Source organism: Phaseolus vulgaris, chromosome 11 (assembly GCF_000499845.2).
Source record: "Phaseolus vulgaris cultivar G19833 chromosome 11, P. vulgaris v2.0, whole genome shotgun sequence".
NCBI classification, from domain to species: domain Eukaryota; kingdom Viridiplantae; phylum Streptophyta; class Magnoliopsida; order Fabales; family Fabaceae; genus Phaseolus; species Phaseolus vulgaris.
Window position 1 is genome coordinate 7,621,232 of NC_023749.2, and position 16,822 is coordinate 7,638,053.

General features: G+C 31.3%; 2 protein-coding genes across 2 annotated transcripts; one reads left to right on the plus strand and one right to left on the minus strand.

Moving 5' to 3' along the window:
* Positions 1-3,375: 3,375 nt before the first annotated feature.
* LOC137832952 (lysM domain receptor-like kinase 4) lies at positions 3,376-5,733 on the plus strand. The gene has a single exon (XM_068641358.1). It carries the CDS (start codon positions 3,666-3,668, stop codon positions 5,556-5,558), a length of 1,893 nt encoding a protein of 630 aa, XP_068497459.1. The 5' UTR covers positions 3,376-3,665; the 3' UTR covers positions 5,559-5,733.
* Positions 5,734-7,091: 1,358 nt separating this feature from the next.
* On the minus strand, positions 7,092-9,367 carry LOC137827729 (alpha carbonic anhydrase 7-like). The gene is made up of 7 exons (XM_068634021.1): positions 9,148-9,367; positions 8,598-8,812; positions 8,355-8,461; positions 8,125-8,227; positions 7,875-8,048; positions 7,735-7,788; positions 7,092-7,405 (listed from the first exon to the last, which is right to left on the minus strand). The coding sequence occupies exons 1-7, from the start codon at positions 9,236-9,238 to the stop codon at positions 7,325-7,327; spliced, it is 825 nt and encodes a 274-aa protein (XP_068490122.1). The 5' UTR covers positions 9,239-9,367; the 3' UTR covers positions 7,092-7,324.
* Positions 9,368-16,822: the final 7,455 nt, after the last annotated feature.

Consider the following 16,822-nt stretch of genomic DNA (forward strand, 5'->3'; position numbering starts at 1 on the left):
AATTTCATTAAGCAGACTAATATTGTAAAGATACAAACAGGTAATATTTGGACTACAATCACTCTTGGCTAAAATCTAGTCCAATATATAACGGATAATACAATTGTATGTAAGGCAACAAGTATGCTCATAGAATTAGAATTTCCTTCAATCTATTGGACTCGTTTTGTAGTTCACACCTTGAATCTTGCATTGAAAAATATTTGTGCAACAAAAAATACCAAAAGAAATAGTGATACTTATCAATAATGTTCTTGTATTTCACAAATTGATGATGATGCTACATTTCTTAAAAACTTTATTATGGGTCACTCTATGAGATTATCAATGTTTAATAACTCCAACTCATTGAAGTTGTTTTATAATGTTCGAACAAGATTTGTTTCAACCATAGTTATGATAAAAAGGTTTAGAAGTTTGAAAAAAAAAGGCTCAAAGGGATGATTATTAGTGATGAATGGTCTTCTAACAAAAATGATAATGTGTTTAGTGCACATTTTGTGAAAGAAAATTTGTTAACTAATAATTTGTGGATGAATGTTGATTACATACTTTATTTTATTGCCCCTATTTATGATGTTAAAAAAAAAATAGACGCGAATATGACTACTCTTCACTTAGTAACAAAATTCAATTATTGAAATTGAGAAAGGTCATATGCCAACATATAAAGAGAGAAGTTTAACATTTATCATTTTTGGAGGTAGTAAAACATAATATTAATTTATTGTTGGATTAAGAGTAACATATCTCTTTATTGTCTTGCTCGTTCTTTAAATTCAAGGTAATACATTCTATAGTTAAATTATTTTATAATTATATTTTGTTGTGTACATATTATATATAATATCGTAAATTTATAATATTATGTTAATTTATGTTTATATATTTGTAATGTAGATATTATAATCATGAATGGTTTAATTAAGATTCACAAAGACTTGACCCACATCAAGATGTGGAACTTACTCATGAAAGGAAGAAATGTTCTAAGAGATACTTTGCTTATGCGAATGTAAGAAGACAAATAAATATAAAGTTTGCAAACTTTTTACATGGAAGAGAAGATTTTGCTGATGTTGACTCTTGAAGGGATAAGGGTAAAATAGATGCAAAATCATGGTGGATTGCTCATGAAGCTCATGCACTAATATTTCAGAAGATAACTCTTAAACTACTTGGACTACCATGTTCTTTTTCTTGTTATGAAAAGAATTGGAGTAGTTACTCTTTTATACATTACTTGAATTATTTTTTGCTGATAAAAAATACATTCTTTGAAAAGAAATAAGATGACACCTAAAAAGATGAATGATAGTATTTGTCCATAGGAATCTTCGTCTTCTCTAAAGAAACTTCTCAAGATACAAAAAAGAGAAAACTAAATCATGAAATATTATAGAAGATGATTTTTCATTGAATGATAATGAAATTCTTAGCTTATCTATTGATGAACCAAAATTAGAAGTTGTATTTTTTAATAAAGATGAACAAATATAAAGTCAAATATTATGATTCACATAAGTTTATCTTTTGTTAAACTTTTTTTTATAAATCTTTTTTTTTATACTATGAAGTATATTAGTATATATATATATATATTTATATTTGTATATATCTATCTATCTATATATATATATATATATTTGTATCCCGTGTGCCATGATTTTCAATTTGTTTTCGTGTCGCAATTTCGTATCATGTATATGTTTCATAGGTTATTATTATTCTACATTATTCCTAGGATAAATGATGTGAACGTAGTCATTTCACTACAAGAAAAACTTGATTTAGCTTCCAAATTTTTGCGTGGGCCATTTGTGGACGCTACTCTCGTCGGCCAAAATGAGTAAAAGCCCACGCAAGATTTACATTGGACGCAAAACAGACGCATATATTGATTTAATTTTTTTTTTGCGTCGGCCGTGGCCCACGCATAGGCGTCGGTTTTGCGTCGGCTGCGGCCCACGCATATGCGTCCGTTTTGCGTTACCCACAGAACCCACGCATATGCGTCCGCTATAGCCCACGCATATTTAGAATTTTAAAATTTAAATATTTTTAATGTATAATAAATATTTTAATATTTAATTCTTTATTATATTTATTTTAGAATTATTTCTTTAATGTTATAATAAATTATTTAATTTATCAATTTTGAATATAAATTAATTAAATTAGATTTATTAAATTAAATAAGCGTTTGATTTAAAATTAATTGAGTAAAATAAAATATATATTTAAATTATTTAAATGTTATATAAAATATTTTTTTATTTTAAATTTATTTTATTTATATATTTTCATAACTATTTTATTTTTGAAATTATTATATAAATTAGTTAAATTAAATTTATTAAATTGATGATAATAATATTAAATTTATTAAATATTTAATATTAATACTAATAATATTAATAATATGTATAATATGTATAATAATATTAATAATATTTATAATAATATTAATAATAATGTTAATTATAATATTAATTATAATGTTAATAATAATGTTAATAATAATATTAATAATAATGTTAATAATAATATTAATAATAATGTTAATAATAATGTTAATAATAATATTAATAATAATGTTAATAATAATTTAATAATAATGTTAATAATAATTTAATAATATGAGTATAATTTATTTTATTATTATTAATAATAATTATATTAATATGTATAAATTATATTAATAATAAGTATAATAAAAATGATAATATGATCAAAGAATTTGGCTGGTCTAGTTGTTAATGCTTCCTTCGAATCCTGGCTGCTGCTGTAGTTTCCTTGGAATATTAATTGTGTGGGCTTGGTTCGATTCCTATCCAGTGCAGAATGTTTCCAACAACAATAAAAAATATAAATAATAATGAGAAAATTAAAAATAAATTTTTGTAATTATGCGTTGGATAGGCCTACGCAAAATCATTTTCTTGTAGTGTTTACTTGTATGGTTGATAAAACCTGGTTAATATAAATACTAGTTCGGTTCCTGCAATAATGAAATACCATCTTATTAAAACAATACTTGTTCAACAGAATATTATGTTGAATATGTGCATAGAAAAAAATATAAATATGTTATGCAATGTTTAGTTGATCTGATCTTAACCGCGAGTAAACCTATTCTGCAGTTCATATTTTTCTGGCAATTGGGTTTTGGTTTGGCATATTTAAACTATTGCTGATTGGCTGATTGATAATCTGCAACGTGTGTGAATGAGAGGAAGGGCCTAGTTTCTGACTTGGTGACAAACAACACATAAGATATTGAATATGATTGGAAAGAAACAAGTAGAAAGGAATAGAACAAACATCATGTTACAACTATATAATATATAAAAGTTTAGTCTCAAGTAGCCATTTTGATTTTTCTGCCGGCTTCTTACGCATTTATGCATGTTGACAAACTCTGATAACGTTTTTAGTCAAATGACCTTCATCTCTAATGTCATATTTATTTGGAGGCTAGCTAAGTAATTCATTCATTGATTATAGTCATAATACCCTTTAGCAATGAATGACTCAATTCATATGAATCAAGCTCAAGCTCAAGAGTGATCTAATTTATCACTTGGATTTTGCATCCTCTTCTTTTGTTTCCCTACATTTTTGTTTGTAATATATTATACTAGTAACTACGCAGAATTTTCTTCATGGGAAGTCTTGTACTTGTCCACAAGATTATGGTTCATGTTTGGTTTGCTGCTTGGATTTGCTTAGGTGTGTGCTCAGCTTACGACCAAAATAATTGTATTTCAAATGAAGTTGGGCTAGGGACAAGGTACAGCTGCAAGTCAACGCAGGATTCATGCCAAACATTCTTGGTGTATAGAGCTAACAAAAATTTCAATACCATTTCTAATGTCTCAAAGCTCTTCAACAAGAGCTCTGATGAGGTGCTTCTAAAGAACAACCTCACATCTTCCTCTTTGTCCCGTGTACTCAAACAAGGTAAGGAGGTGCTTATTCCTGTTAATTGCACCTGCTCTGGCACGTATTATCAAACCAGTTTAAGCTATAAAGTCCTTGACAACACAACATTTTCCGAGATTGCTTGTGGTGTTTTTGAAGGGCTGCTCAGTCGTCTCACACTGGCTGAGGAAAACCTGTCACAAGGTAATAACCCAGAAGCAGGTGCTGAGCTTCATGTGCCTCTCATATGTGCTTGTCCTGACAGTGAGAATTCCACCTGGAGCAAGAAGGTGAAGTACCTTGTCACGTACCCTCTTATAAGGGGAGACGAACCTGTCAAATTGAGTGAAAAATTTCAAATCTCACCAGAAGAGTTTTATAAAGTCAATGAGTTGAATTCCCTGTCAACTGTTTATCCTAACACAGTTGTTATAGTTCCATTAGAGGATGGTCCAATCAGAATACTGGATATTCCTGACTCTCCTTCTCCACCTCCAGGTTTTCTTCCTACAAATCCAGTGGGTAAGACACAAGAATACACACAACCATCAAATTTTTACATTGCAGGATCTGTTATTGGATTTTTGTTGCTCATAATATTGCTTGCAAGCGGATTTTACATAAAGAGACTGAGGAAAAGTGATGTTGTCCATTCCTTCAGTCTGACCAACTCCCTCACTTTGGGGTCACCAACTAGAAGCTCTCCGATATCTACACAAACGACTAAAAGCAATACAACTTGGTGCCTGTCCCCGGATCTTCTTGTTGGAATAAAGTACTACTTACTCAATTACACCATAGAGGAGCTCCAGAAGGGAACCAAGAATTTCAGTCAAGAAAACAACATCAGTGGCGAAGGAGACTTTGTCTACAAGGGAACAGTCAATGATCTTGAGGTGATGGTAAAGAGGATGAGGTTGGAAGACACACGCCAGGTGATTGATTTACATTCTAAAATGAACCACATTAATATTGTGAACTTGATTGGTGTTTGTTATGGTGAGAGCAATGATTCATGGTCTTATTTAGTCTTTGAGTTGCCTAAGAATGGAAGCTTGAGGGACTGCTTATCTGATCGATGCAATCCGCTAAATTGGTACAAACGGACACAAATAGCCTTTGATATTGCGACATGTCTCTACTATTTACATTGCTGTTCTTTTCCTTCCTATGCTCACATGAATGTCAGTAGTAGAAACATATTCATAACGGCCAACTGTAGGGGTAAACTGGCAGATGTTGGAAGAGCATTGGCAGCCACTGCCACACTCACCAAAAGCAATGATAGTATGGAGATTCCCAAAGGATTGGTGGCACCAGAGTTCCTCTCACATGGCTCAGTTTCTGAAAAGGTTGACATTTTTGCATTTGGGGTTGTGTTGCTTGAGCTGATCTCAGGGAGGGACAACTTTGATGGAAAACCAATAAAAGATTCCCTGAGATTCTTGTTGGGGGAGGCAAGTGAAGGTGGTTGTTTTGAAGGGTTAAGAAGTTTCATGGATCCTAATCTGAAGGATTACTCTCTTCCAGAGGCTTTATGTTTGTCTTTTCTAGCAAAGGATTGTGTGGCAGATGATCCCCTGCATAGGCCAAGTATGGATGATATCATGAAAGTCCTTGCAAAAATGGTTTAGCCAAAATATGTGCTAAGCTGGTAATTATGAAATGTGAGAAATGTTATATTTATTATATTACCTCATTAGTTTTGTCTGCTACTTACTTGCCCCTCTTGTTTGTAGTTATTAAATATGCAAGGAATTGCTCAGTATGTAAAGTAAATAATCAAATGATTTTGTTGTCATTTCTCAATTGGCTTTCAGTTATGTCACCAATCTCTGTCCTTCAACACAGATGAATGATCACCTGAGCACTTGGTCTTTGGAGGATATTCCAAAAGCAGATGCCATTATTTGAAATATTCAAATTACCTTTAACTTTTGGAAGATTCTAAAATAAGGGGTATTCTATAAGTAAAAGGTGATTTTGGAATAAGAAAACCAAAAAATTAAAAAACCATTTTAGAATAAGTAACACATTTTTTACTTCTGAAATGGTGGTGAATCTAGAATTCATAAAATATGTTCTTGAAATATTTTAGATTTAGAAATCCAGAAGTAATTTTTAAAAAGGGTAAAACAGTATTTCCAAAAACTGATAGGGTGCAGAGAGAAATTTGTTGGGGTGCAGAAAGAAATACCCAGCAAGAAATACACCAGTTCTGACACCAAGCCCAACCACACTGGCCACGTTTTATTTCGGCCTCAATTTAAAAACTGGATTGACTTCGAGTACATTTCGCTTTTGCTACCTGCATTCCTATAATTACTAACTACACCCCAAGATTTTTAAAATATTCATTCTACTCTTCCTCATGGTAACTTCCACATTACTTGGCTTTCTAGAATTATCATAACATAAAAAATTTAAAATAAAATTTTCAGAATAAAATCTATAGTATAAGATTTTCAGAATATATGAGATAGTTTCATATTTTTTAAACGAGCATAACAAACTTTTTGAATCATGAGATGTTTATAACAAACTTTTTGGAATAAGCTTTCCACCAAACCTAATATTTTTTCTCTCTTTTTCTCTTCTTCTTCCTCTGGAAGAGTGCAGTGGAGAACAAAGGTATAGTTGGAGGTATCATAAAAGAAAACACAGTAACTACTTTTTTTTCTCTTCTTCTCCTCTCGAAGAGTGCAATGGAGAAGGAAGGTGTAGTTGGAGGTACAACATAGAAAGAAAACACACTGAGGACAATGACTATAAATGCAGCGATGTAATGTAAGATAATGAAGGTATTTTAGTCTCTTTTGCCGTTAGTGTGAGAGTGCAAGTAGTAATTATGAGATGCAAGAAGAAAAACCGTCAATTTTGATAGTTTTAGAAAGTACATCATATAACATTTATTTGACTTTATTATACTTGTTGGATTATTAAAAACAGTATTTTGTTAAAAATATTGATAACTTAATAATCGACATGAGTTATATCAGTATAATTTATGATAATTAATCAAAATAAAAAGACAAATGTTCTTAACCTTTCAAATTAAAATGTAAGCACTACCAAACTCTTAGTCCTAAATAAACATCACAAGAAAAATGAAAATTAAATTGAAAACGTATTGCCCTAAATAAACATTGAAAAATAACAATACTGCATGAGAAAAATCACTCTCCGACCAAAATTTCAAATCACATTAATCTGATAATTTATTCACAAGAGGTTTTTTTTATGAGATCTTCACCTAGGTGTAGGTGAGGCAAAAATTTGATGTAAAAGAATTAAAGCACCCAAATGCTCCTTTACAAATATAATTAATTCTTTTCCTGAAAAAAGAAAAAAATCTGATAATTTATATGTGTATAAATGTCCTCGTCAATGCCTTGAAACACTAGTGTCTATCTCCGGGGTCATTGAGCTGCACTACGCGGTTGTTTAATTCCTGCAATGGTCTTGCATTGGACCTTGAGTCCTGCAAATTAAGTACAGGTAAACTTTAAAACATAACCATCATGTAGCTCCATCTTCCAGCAACTTTATAATATGACATTCTAAAATTTAGTAACAAAACATGAAAAAGTTGATAACGATACTTCTCAACAATATATATGTTACTAATTTCTTTAACTGAAAAAACTGCTATATGAGTTTGACTGCTATACCTTAACATTTTGATCTGTCTTATATGAGTTTGACTACCAACACAATCATCATTTTTATAACTGATGACAGAATCTAAATAGTATACTTGCATATATATATATATATAATATGTGTGTGTGAAAAACTATAGTTACTTACATCTTCAACGGCCTCTTGAAGCAATTTGATTTGTTCCTGGGAAATGGATCTTACCTGATGAAAAACAAAGATTGAGTAGAGTATATAGAATTTGAAGGAAAGTAAGGAAAAATGATAGCAAAATTAGTTAGAAAATTGACCTCTCTTAGCACGGTCCAAATAACATTCTCAGAGCATGGAGGAGTAGTGAGAGAACCAGTATATCTGTAATACAATGACACGCTCGAGCCTTCTTTAACCATACTAGGATCCACTTCAGCCACTTCCTCTTCTGCTCCCGTGTGATCAGAAATGGCCTTTAAGCCTTTCGATAACTAGAAAAGATGTAAAAGGTATATATAAGAAATTTAGGGTCAGCATAATAGACATCTTTAATTAATTAATATGTACCAATGACACAAAAGGATCTTCTCTTCCAGCCCTGTATATTATTCCAAGCACTGCATATTCTCCTGATGGAGTTTGGTGCACCATGTGTAACTCTAGATCCAACCTGAAAGTTAGAGATATTTGTAAGGTTTAATTAATTTATGAGGGTGAGTAAATCTTTCTGGTGAATGTTTGAAGAATAAAACTAATGTGTATATGTATATATATTTGGACGTAGATCAGAATCATACCTTGTGCCATCTATGGCATGTTCAGAGGGAGAATGCCAATGGGACTGAATAAGATCATACTTAGTTCCATTAATTTCTATATTGCTTTTGCCTCCAACCCATTTCACCTATTCACAAAGAATTACTTTTAACCAAAATTGGTAAAGGGTCAACACAGAAATTATTATGAGTACAAAAATGATAATGCTTAATTGCATAATAACTCAGTGACAAACATAATTAAATATTCTGGTATTGACCAACCTTGATATCGTGGCCCCTATTTACAAGAACTACTTTGGATGGTTTATAATTGATCTTAAGTTCTCCCAAATTGTTTACTTTTTGAACACCATTCAAGAAATTAATCGGGGATTGCATGGATCCCTTTTTGCATAGATTCCATTCGGGTTCTATGTCTCCCCAGTTTTCTGGTCCCGACTTGCTCTTCATATCATAAGTAAACTCCTTCTCGTTCTCTGAATGTGCCATCAAACAATAAATCAATTAACATTTGAAAAATCTTACCAAAAGGTTTAATCTGATGAAAAGAAACTGCTTTTAGACCTCTATAATGTTTCTTTTACGTTCCTGTAAGAAGGGGACTATCGGACCAATCCAAACCTAAAAGCTTCTTTACATTCTGCCCTATATTTTGGTAACCCTAGAACTAGGTAGCAGTCAGTTCAATCTATCAGAAACCCAGTAATAATGTGTGTTTTATGTGTGTACTATTTCAATTTGTTTTTATTTTTTGATGCATGCATGCAATATTAAGAATATGAAAGTAATTAAACAAACAAAAGATGCTCACCAACTTCTTCAGACATTGTTATTGGACATGACAACAAAACAAGTGCTGTTAGTAAACTGCAAATCAAAGCCTGCTTGGTAAGATTTTCCATTTGACTCAACACCTCAGAGCTTTTGCTATGATATTTGATCGATGTAATTGTATGTGGAATGATGCAGAAAAGGAATAGAAGCGTGCTATATTTATTGACAATCACAGGTTACGAAAGTTAATTTAGAAACTGGAAATATATAGAAAGGGTCAAGGATATTTAAATGTGAAAAAACCATTACTTTGACGTCAATGAGACACTTTCATCTTTAGCATTGTGTCTTAGCATTTTTAGAATTTGCCATTTTCTACCAACCATATGTGTGGTTTAAACGTGGAGGTTGGTAGAAGCTCGTGTTGTGTCCTTAATTGAGGAGAATGTTGTGCTTCAGTGAATTAATTTCCAAAAATATGCTTTTTCTGGAAAAATGAAGACGTAATTGGCTCACAGTTCATCACAGAATGGAAAACAAATCGAAATCCGTAAAAGTTAAAACCAATCGTATCAAGCAATAGGAACCCTGCATGTTATTGACTGAAAAACTGCGTGAAGTGCTCTTAATCTCTCATACTCATGGTTGAGATTTCTAAGATGAGTTTATAATTTGAATAAAATAAAATAACTACAATGTTTTTAAAAGGGAGATAGTAACAGTGTTTGTTTGTTTTTTTTTTTTTATAGTTTAAGCTATATTATTATCTTGTTCTTTTGGTACATATATACTTTTACATATATATTTTTAGAGTTATGAGATATTTTGACAACAGTTTTCCATCCAACAATTACAATAAATATTAATATTTATAATAAAAAAATCAAAAAAAAATCTACTACATACAAACTACAAAAAGTTATAATTTATTTAAAATTAACAAAATTTAGAATTTTTATAAATAGTTAAAATTTAATATTATTAGGTTACTGGGTAAAATACTTTTTCAAATAAACATTTTCGTACTTTTAAGATAGTGAAGAAAAATAAGAAGGATAAATTGAGCAATAGAAAGAACCTTATATATTATAAAGAGCACTCGGATATTAGAAAAATTCAGAGATAACGTCGTATTATTAGAAACATTTCTCTATTAGAATTAGAATTAGAATTGGCTAGACGGACACACAAAGTATTTATAATATTTATAATAAATATAATATCTGAAATTATTATAATAATATTGAATAAGTTTGAACATTTATTAAATTCATTATTTTTTTTATCATTTATGAATATTATTAACAAACTGTCGTAAAAAAGAGAATGAACTCCATTAAATGAGTGGAAAAAAATATTTAATCACTGTTCAAACAAACTTTATGAACATATTATCATCATCATTATTTTTTTTGATGATGATTATTATTAATATTATTATTATTAATACTATTTTTATTTTTGTCAAACAATAATAATATTAATAATATTCATAAGAAAAAATATTAACTATTGATAAGAAAATATTATATAAGTAAATAATTTTTTACTAAAAAATAATTATTAAATAATCTAATTCAATTGGTTGAATTATTAGTTAGTTGATGTAAAAACTATGAAAATTTTTATTATTACCTAATAATAATTATTTATGAATTTAGTTTAGTAGATAAATTAAGATTTATGTACGGTACAAATAAACTCTGAACTTTTCCTTCTCTGACTCTTAAACCTTGAACTTGGTGTAAAAAGTTACAGGTGATGTTCGGAAGTTCTATTGTTAAGATTCTGTTCATGGTTTTGTGGTAGTTCGTTTCTTTTAAACGCAAGGGGAGTGGAGTTCTATTCTGCCTCTACAATTTCTGCTATGAATAATTTGAAACAGCAGGGATTGAGGTTTCGCTTTCTTGGTGGTACGGTAGTGGCTTTTTTTGATGATGTTTCTTTGCTTCCTTAAAGCTACAACAGGCAGCAAAGGGTGTGGTTTTTAAGTAGTGAATGGCAAAGAGGATCTACAGGTAGGGGTTTTTTCTCTGGGCCCTGGTATGTTTTTTTCCGGTCTTATGCATGGCACACAACAAATGCTATAATGGTTTCTGTTGTGGGAGGGCCTGGAGGTGTGCAGATGGTTATGTGGGGCATTGGATAAATGGGAGGTGTTGTCTTACGGCTCAGGCTCAAACAATAGGAAGCAAGTGTTATAGCTAGTACTTAATGGGGTGGTTTTTTGTTTTCAGCTGCTTTTTTAAGCATTGGACTTCTCTCTTGGCAGATTTCTCTCCTTGGTGGATGATTAATCCTTATGAGGAAATGTTGAGTAAGTTTGGTAAGGGTTGGTGGCAGGAGTAGTATCTGTAGTGGTTATATCTAGCTACACTTATGGGAAGTTTATTCTCTTTTTTGTGGTGATAATTTTTTAGCATGCTGGTTTTTACAAGAAAAAGCCTTGATCAGGGAAATAAAAGTGCTTAGCACACAATCACCCTGTGCCTGCTGTCAAAAACGTTGTGTGCAGGTTTTTTCTGCATAATTTTAGCAGCAACCTTGGTAACTCTTTTTCTCTTTTTGCCTGTGTTTTGGTTGTCTCTGACTTTTTTTCTTTTTTTTTTAAAGTTGGTTCTTGTATTTGTATTAGGGTGAGAGATCGGAAGGGTTTTAATTTATTTTATTTTTTCTGATAAAAAAAATAAAAAAAATAACACATATATAATTTTAGAATATTTTAAAATTTTCTTTTAAAAAAATATTATCAGTAATTTTAAGAATTATTTTTTAAAAATATTATAAGTAAGTAATGATAATTGAATCGATAAGTAAATAAAATTATGTATTATTTATTGATTTTACATATAAATAATAATAATAATAATAATATTATTATTACTATCAATAATAATAATAATAATAATTAATAATATTTTTTTTTATTAATAATATAACTATTTATGCTTCTTATTAAAAAGTAAAATAATTTGAATGAAAGATTTTATAAATACTTCAATTTTTATACACAAATTCAAAGTTCAAACTGAGAAAATCTCAAAATACCTACAAAACATACCAAAAGTGAGTTTAAACTAACTAAAATTACAAGTACCATTACATTGGTTGCATTATTTGTTATTAACATTATTATTAGTATTAAAAAATAATAATTATCAAATTATATGTAATATTGTACAATATTATACTCAATTATATGTAATTAATTTAATAATGATAGAATCCCATTATTAGTGGATCTAGTCTTCCTACACTTTTTTTTATATATTTCGTATACATGAAAGTGATGTAAATACACAAAAGAGAATAAAAACATCTTTTTTTTTTCTTTTTTCCATCTTCTTACACAATTTTCTTATATGGTATCAGAGCACCGATCTTGGTGCTTTGACAACCTCTCTATTTTTATCCGCTAAATAAGATATCATGTTTGACAAAGAAGACACTAGTAACGTCCGATAGAAACCTCGTATAAGGCTTCACTGTCGAGCAAATTCAACAATTGACAAATGTTATTTACTCGCTTAACAATAACGGTAAAAGTGACATGTTTGTTAGCTCTGCCGCTCTACTTGTCCATAACTCATCTATTAATTCTGCTTTTACGAAACCATGGATTTTGGATAGTAGAGCAACCAATCATAATGCATCCGATTCACAAATTTCCACACACACTTCATTATCATTTATTCCAAAGGTAAATCTGCCCATAGGCTCAACTGCGTCCATCTCATCTACAGGCACAATTGAATTCAATGACAATATCACTCTCAAAGATGTTCTTTGCGTTCCTTCTTTTAATCTAAATCTCATGTCTATGTCTGTTAGTAAGATAATCAGATCACTAAATTATTGTGTCGTCTCTTTTACACATGGTTGCGTTTCACAGGATTTGGCTACGGGATGATGATTGGCTCGGGTAAACAACACACAGGCTTATACTACATGTCCCTCTTTCAAACTAAGCCCACGCATCTCAAATTTTGACCAATCCTGATTTATGACACAAGCGACTTAGACGTCCTTCATAATAATTGTAGTATTTGTCCCAAAGCTAAACAAACAAAGCTACCATTTTCTTTAAGCACAATAAAATCTCATTCTCCATTTAATCTATTGCATTGTGACATTTAGGGTCCTCATAAAACCCCAACTCATTTTGGAAATCGTTTTTTTCTCACTATAATTGATGACTATACTACATGTACTTGGGTATTTCTTATGACTCACAAGTCTGAAACCCAACATTTATTAGAATCATTCATTAGTTTTGCACAAAATCAATTTCAAGCATCTATTAAAACCATCTACATTGACAACGACGGATTGAAATTTATTTCAATGCGTAATTTTTTTTCTCAAAAAGGGTATTGAATGTCAACGCACTTGTGTCTACACTCCTCAACAAAATGGAGTAGTAGAACGCAAACATACACAAATTTTCAACATAGCACGAGTCCTCCTATTTCAGTCTCATTTACGATTAGAATTTTGGAGACAATGCGTTTTAACCGCCACTTATATAATTAATCGTTTGCCATAACCTTTACTAAAAAATAAATCACCTTTTGAGATGCTATATAATCGTCCACCTTCACTTTCTCACCTAAAGAAATTGCAAGTAGATAATATTACGAAGACACCGGGCAAATAACAATTTTTTTACTTTACAACACAAGTTAGGGGTTCATGATCTTCACCTACCAACTTGATGGGTGGTATATAAGAAAATAATAATTATCATATTATACGCAATTATATGCAATTAATTTAATAATGATAGAATCTCATGATTAGTGGATGCGTACCATGATAGTTCTTCCATCTAGCACTAAAATACAATACTACAAATATGAAATCCATGCCCCGAATGACATTTCAGCTGATGATACTTTTGGAAAAGAGTATAAATATAAGAAATAAGAAAAAGTATGTTTCCCTAAAGGAATTTTGAGCAAATATTTTTACGAAAGCACTATACAAAGAACCGTTTTTGACGCTACGACACAAGTTATGGTTCATGATCTTCACCTACCAACTTGAGGGGTATTAAAGAAATAATAATTATCATATTATACGTAATTATTGTACGCAATTATATGCAATTAATTTAATAATGATAGAATCTCATGATTAGTGGACCTAATTAGCTTGTAATTTATATGCAATATTGTTTAATGATTTGTTTGTAATGATCTTTTGTAGGATTAGTTAAAAAATGTCAATCTGTTCAGAAAAGGACGAAGCAAAAGGATGTATATCACAATTTTCAAGTGCCTATGAGTGATAAAAATTTGAAAACAGCGAAAAAATTGTGTAAAAAACAAACAAGGATAACAACGAAGATTAGGGAAAAGAGTTTAGAGTTATATGCAATTAATTTAATAATAGAATCTCATGATTAGTGGATACCTACCTAATTAGCTTATAATTTATATGCAATATTGTTTAATGATTTTTTTGTAATGATATTTTGCAGAATTAGTTAAAAAATGTCAATCTGTTCAGAAAAGATGAAGCAAAGGATGTATATCACAATTTCAAGTGCCTCTGAGTGATAAAAGTTTGAAACCAGCGAAAAACATGTGAAAAAAAAATCAAGGATAACAACAAATAGGAGGGAAAAAAGTTTAGAGTTTGCTATAAGAAATATGGTATAAATGAGAAGGTGTATCGTTTGACACTAGAGATTATAGAGACATTTTCAGAGATGGATTCAAGGCTTGGCGAAAAGGAAGTACGCAAAATTCTGACTATTATAACTTGTCAAAATTAATTAATAGTACAAGTCAGCCTCTGGATTACAATTGGTGCCGATCTAAATCAAACGTACAAGCGGTAATAAATATTGGAAACCAACACCTCCCATGACAGTTCTACCATCTAGGACTCAAATACGGTATATGAAATTCATGCCTTGGACGACATTTGAGCTTATGATATTTTTGGAAAAGATTATAAATATAAGAAGCAAGAAGAAGTATGCTTCCCTAAAGGAATTATGAGCAATATTTTTACGAAGACACTGGAAAAGGAACAGTTTTTGACCCTAGAAAGTGGCGCCAATCCTAAGTCATGAGGAAGGTGTGACTTCCTCTCTCTCACTTTGGCACCTCCCTATTATTTCTACATCTCTCTACTAAACGCACACCCCCTAAGACTCCTATACTAAAGACCTAAAGATGCTTTGACAAAAGAGGTTTTTTATGTTTCCCTCTAAGCACCTTCAAACAAAGAAATTACAAAAAGAAAAAACAAACGTCCATTAGCTGGTTCATGATCTTCACCTACCAACTTGAGGGGTATTAAGGAAATAAATATTATCATATTATACGCAATTATTGTATGCAATATTATACACAATTATATGCAATTAAACGTACAAGCTGTAATAAATATTGGAAACCAACTCCTCCGATGACAGTTCTTCCATCTAGGACTCAAATACAGTATATGAAATCTGTTGATTTTGGCTTAATTCCAAGTCCCACATCGGTGGGTTCATTGTGGGAAGGAGGTTTGAGGGTTATAAATTAACCTTTCCTCCTTCACTTTTAAATATCCCAATTTGTAATATCTTCTCCCATAATAATAAAAGTGGGTTGTTTCAGCTGTGCTCGGAGATTAGGCTAAATTGGCCGAACTCCGTTAACAATTTTCTGGTGTGTTTTTCCTCTTTATCTATTTTATTATTCCGATCTGTTTATTTAATATTATTTGTCGGGTAACTCTATTAGGGTTCTGTTTTAGTGGGAAAATTACCTGTTTTTTCCAACAAGTGGTATCAAGAGCCGAAGGTTCGCCCTTGGGTTGTTTTAAATTATTTGTAATATTGAATATTATATTTTGAGTTTGTAATGGCAAATCAAGAAGAAGAAGCGAAGGATGTATCCAGAGTGTCGGGCTCCTCGTCATCATGGTCGAGGTTCCCGGTGTCCACTTTGAAATTGGCGGTGGAAATATTTGATGGGACTGGCCATTTTGGTATGTGGCAAGGAGAGGTCTTGGACTCTTTTTTTCAGCGGGGTCTTGATATTGCTATTGAAGAAGAGAAACCAGAAGAGGTAGAGGAGAAAGACTCTAGCATCATCAACCGGTTGGCATGTAGAACTATTCGATCCTGCCTGTTTAGAGAGCAAAAGTATGCTGTAAAAAATGAGACTTCTGCACACAAACTGTGGAAGGCATTGGAGGATAAGTTTCTGAAGGAGAGTGGTCAGAACAAGCTCCTGATGAAGAAAAGGTTATTCCGATTTGACTACCAACAAGGTACTACTATGAATGCACACATCACTATGTTTAATCAATTAGTAGTAGACTTGTTGAATTTAGATGTGAAGTTTGAGGATGAAGATTTGGCTTTGATGTTGTTATCATCTCTTCCTAATGAATTTGAACATTTGGAGACTACGCTCCTTCACGGGAAGGAGAATGTGTCATTAGATGTTGTTTGTTCTGCTTTATATAGTCATGAATTGAGAAAGCGGGATAAGATGAAAACCAAATCAACGACGTCAGAAAACGCATTGGTGGCAAGAGGTCATCAGCAAAGCCAAACAAAGGAGTGAAGAGGGAGGTCTAAGTCTAAAGATCGAGTCGTTGCTAAAGATGGGTGTGCTTTCTGTCTTGAGAAAGGACACTGGAAGAAAGACTGTCCAAAACTGCAGAAGAAAGGGAAGGCTCCGCAAGATGCAAATGTTGCAGAATGC

Bases quoted from the DNA above. Each gene is read 5' to 3' on its own strand.
- LOC137832952 (XM_068641358.1), top strand. From the start codon at position 3,666: ATGGGAAGTCTTGTACTTGTCCACAAGATTATGGTTCATGTTTGGTTT.
- LOC137827729 (XM_068634021.1), bottom strand. From the start codon at position 9,238: ATGGAAAATCTTACCAAGCAGGCTTTGATTTGCAGTTTACTAACAGCA. The intron at 8,049-8,124 runs GTACATATTAAT...CATCTTTTCTAG, and splicing joins AAGATCCTTTTGTGTCATTG to TTATCGAAAGGCTTAAAGGC. The intron at 7,406-7,734 runs GTAAGTAACTAT...CTTAATTTGCAG, and splicing joins TTCAAGAGGCCGTTGAAGAT to GACTCAAGGTCCAATGCAAG.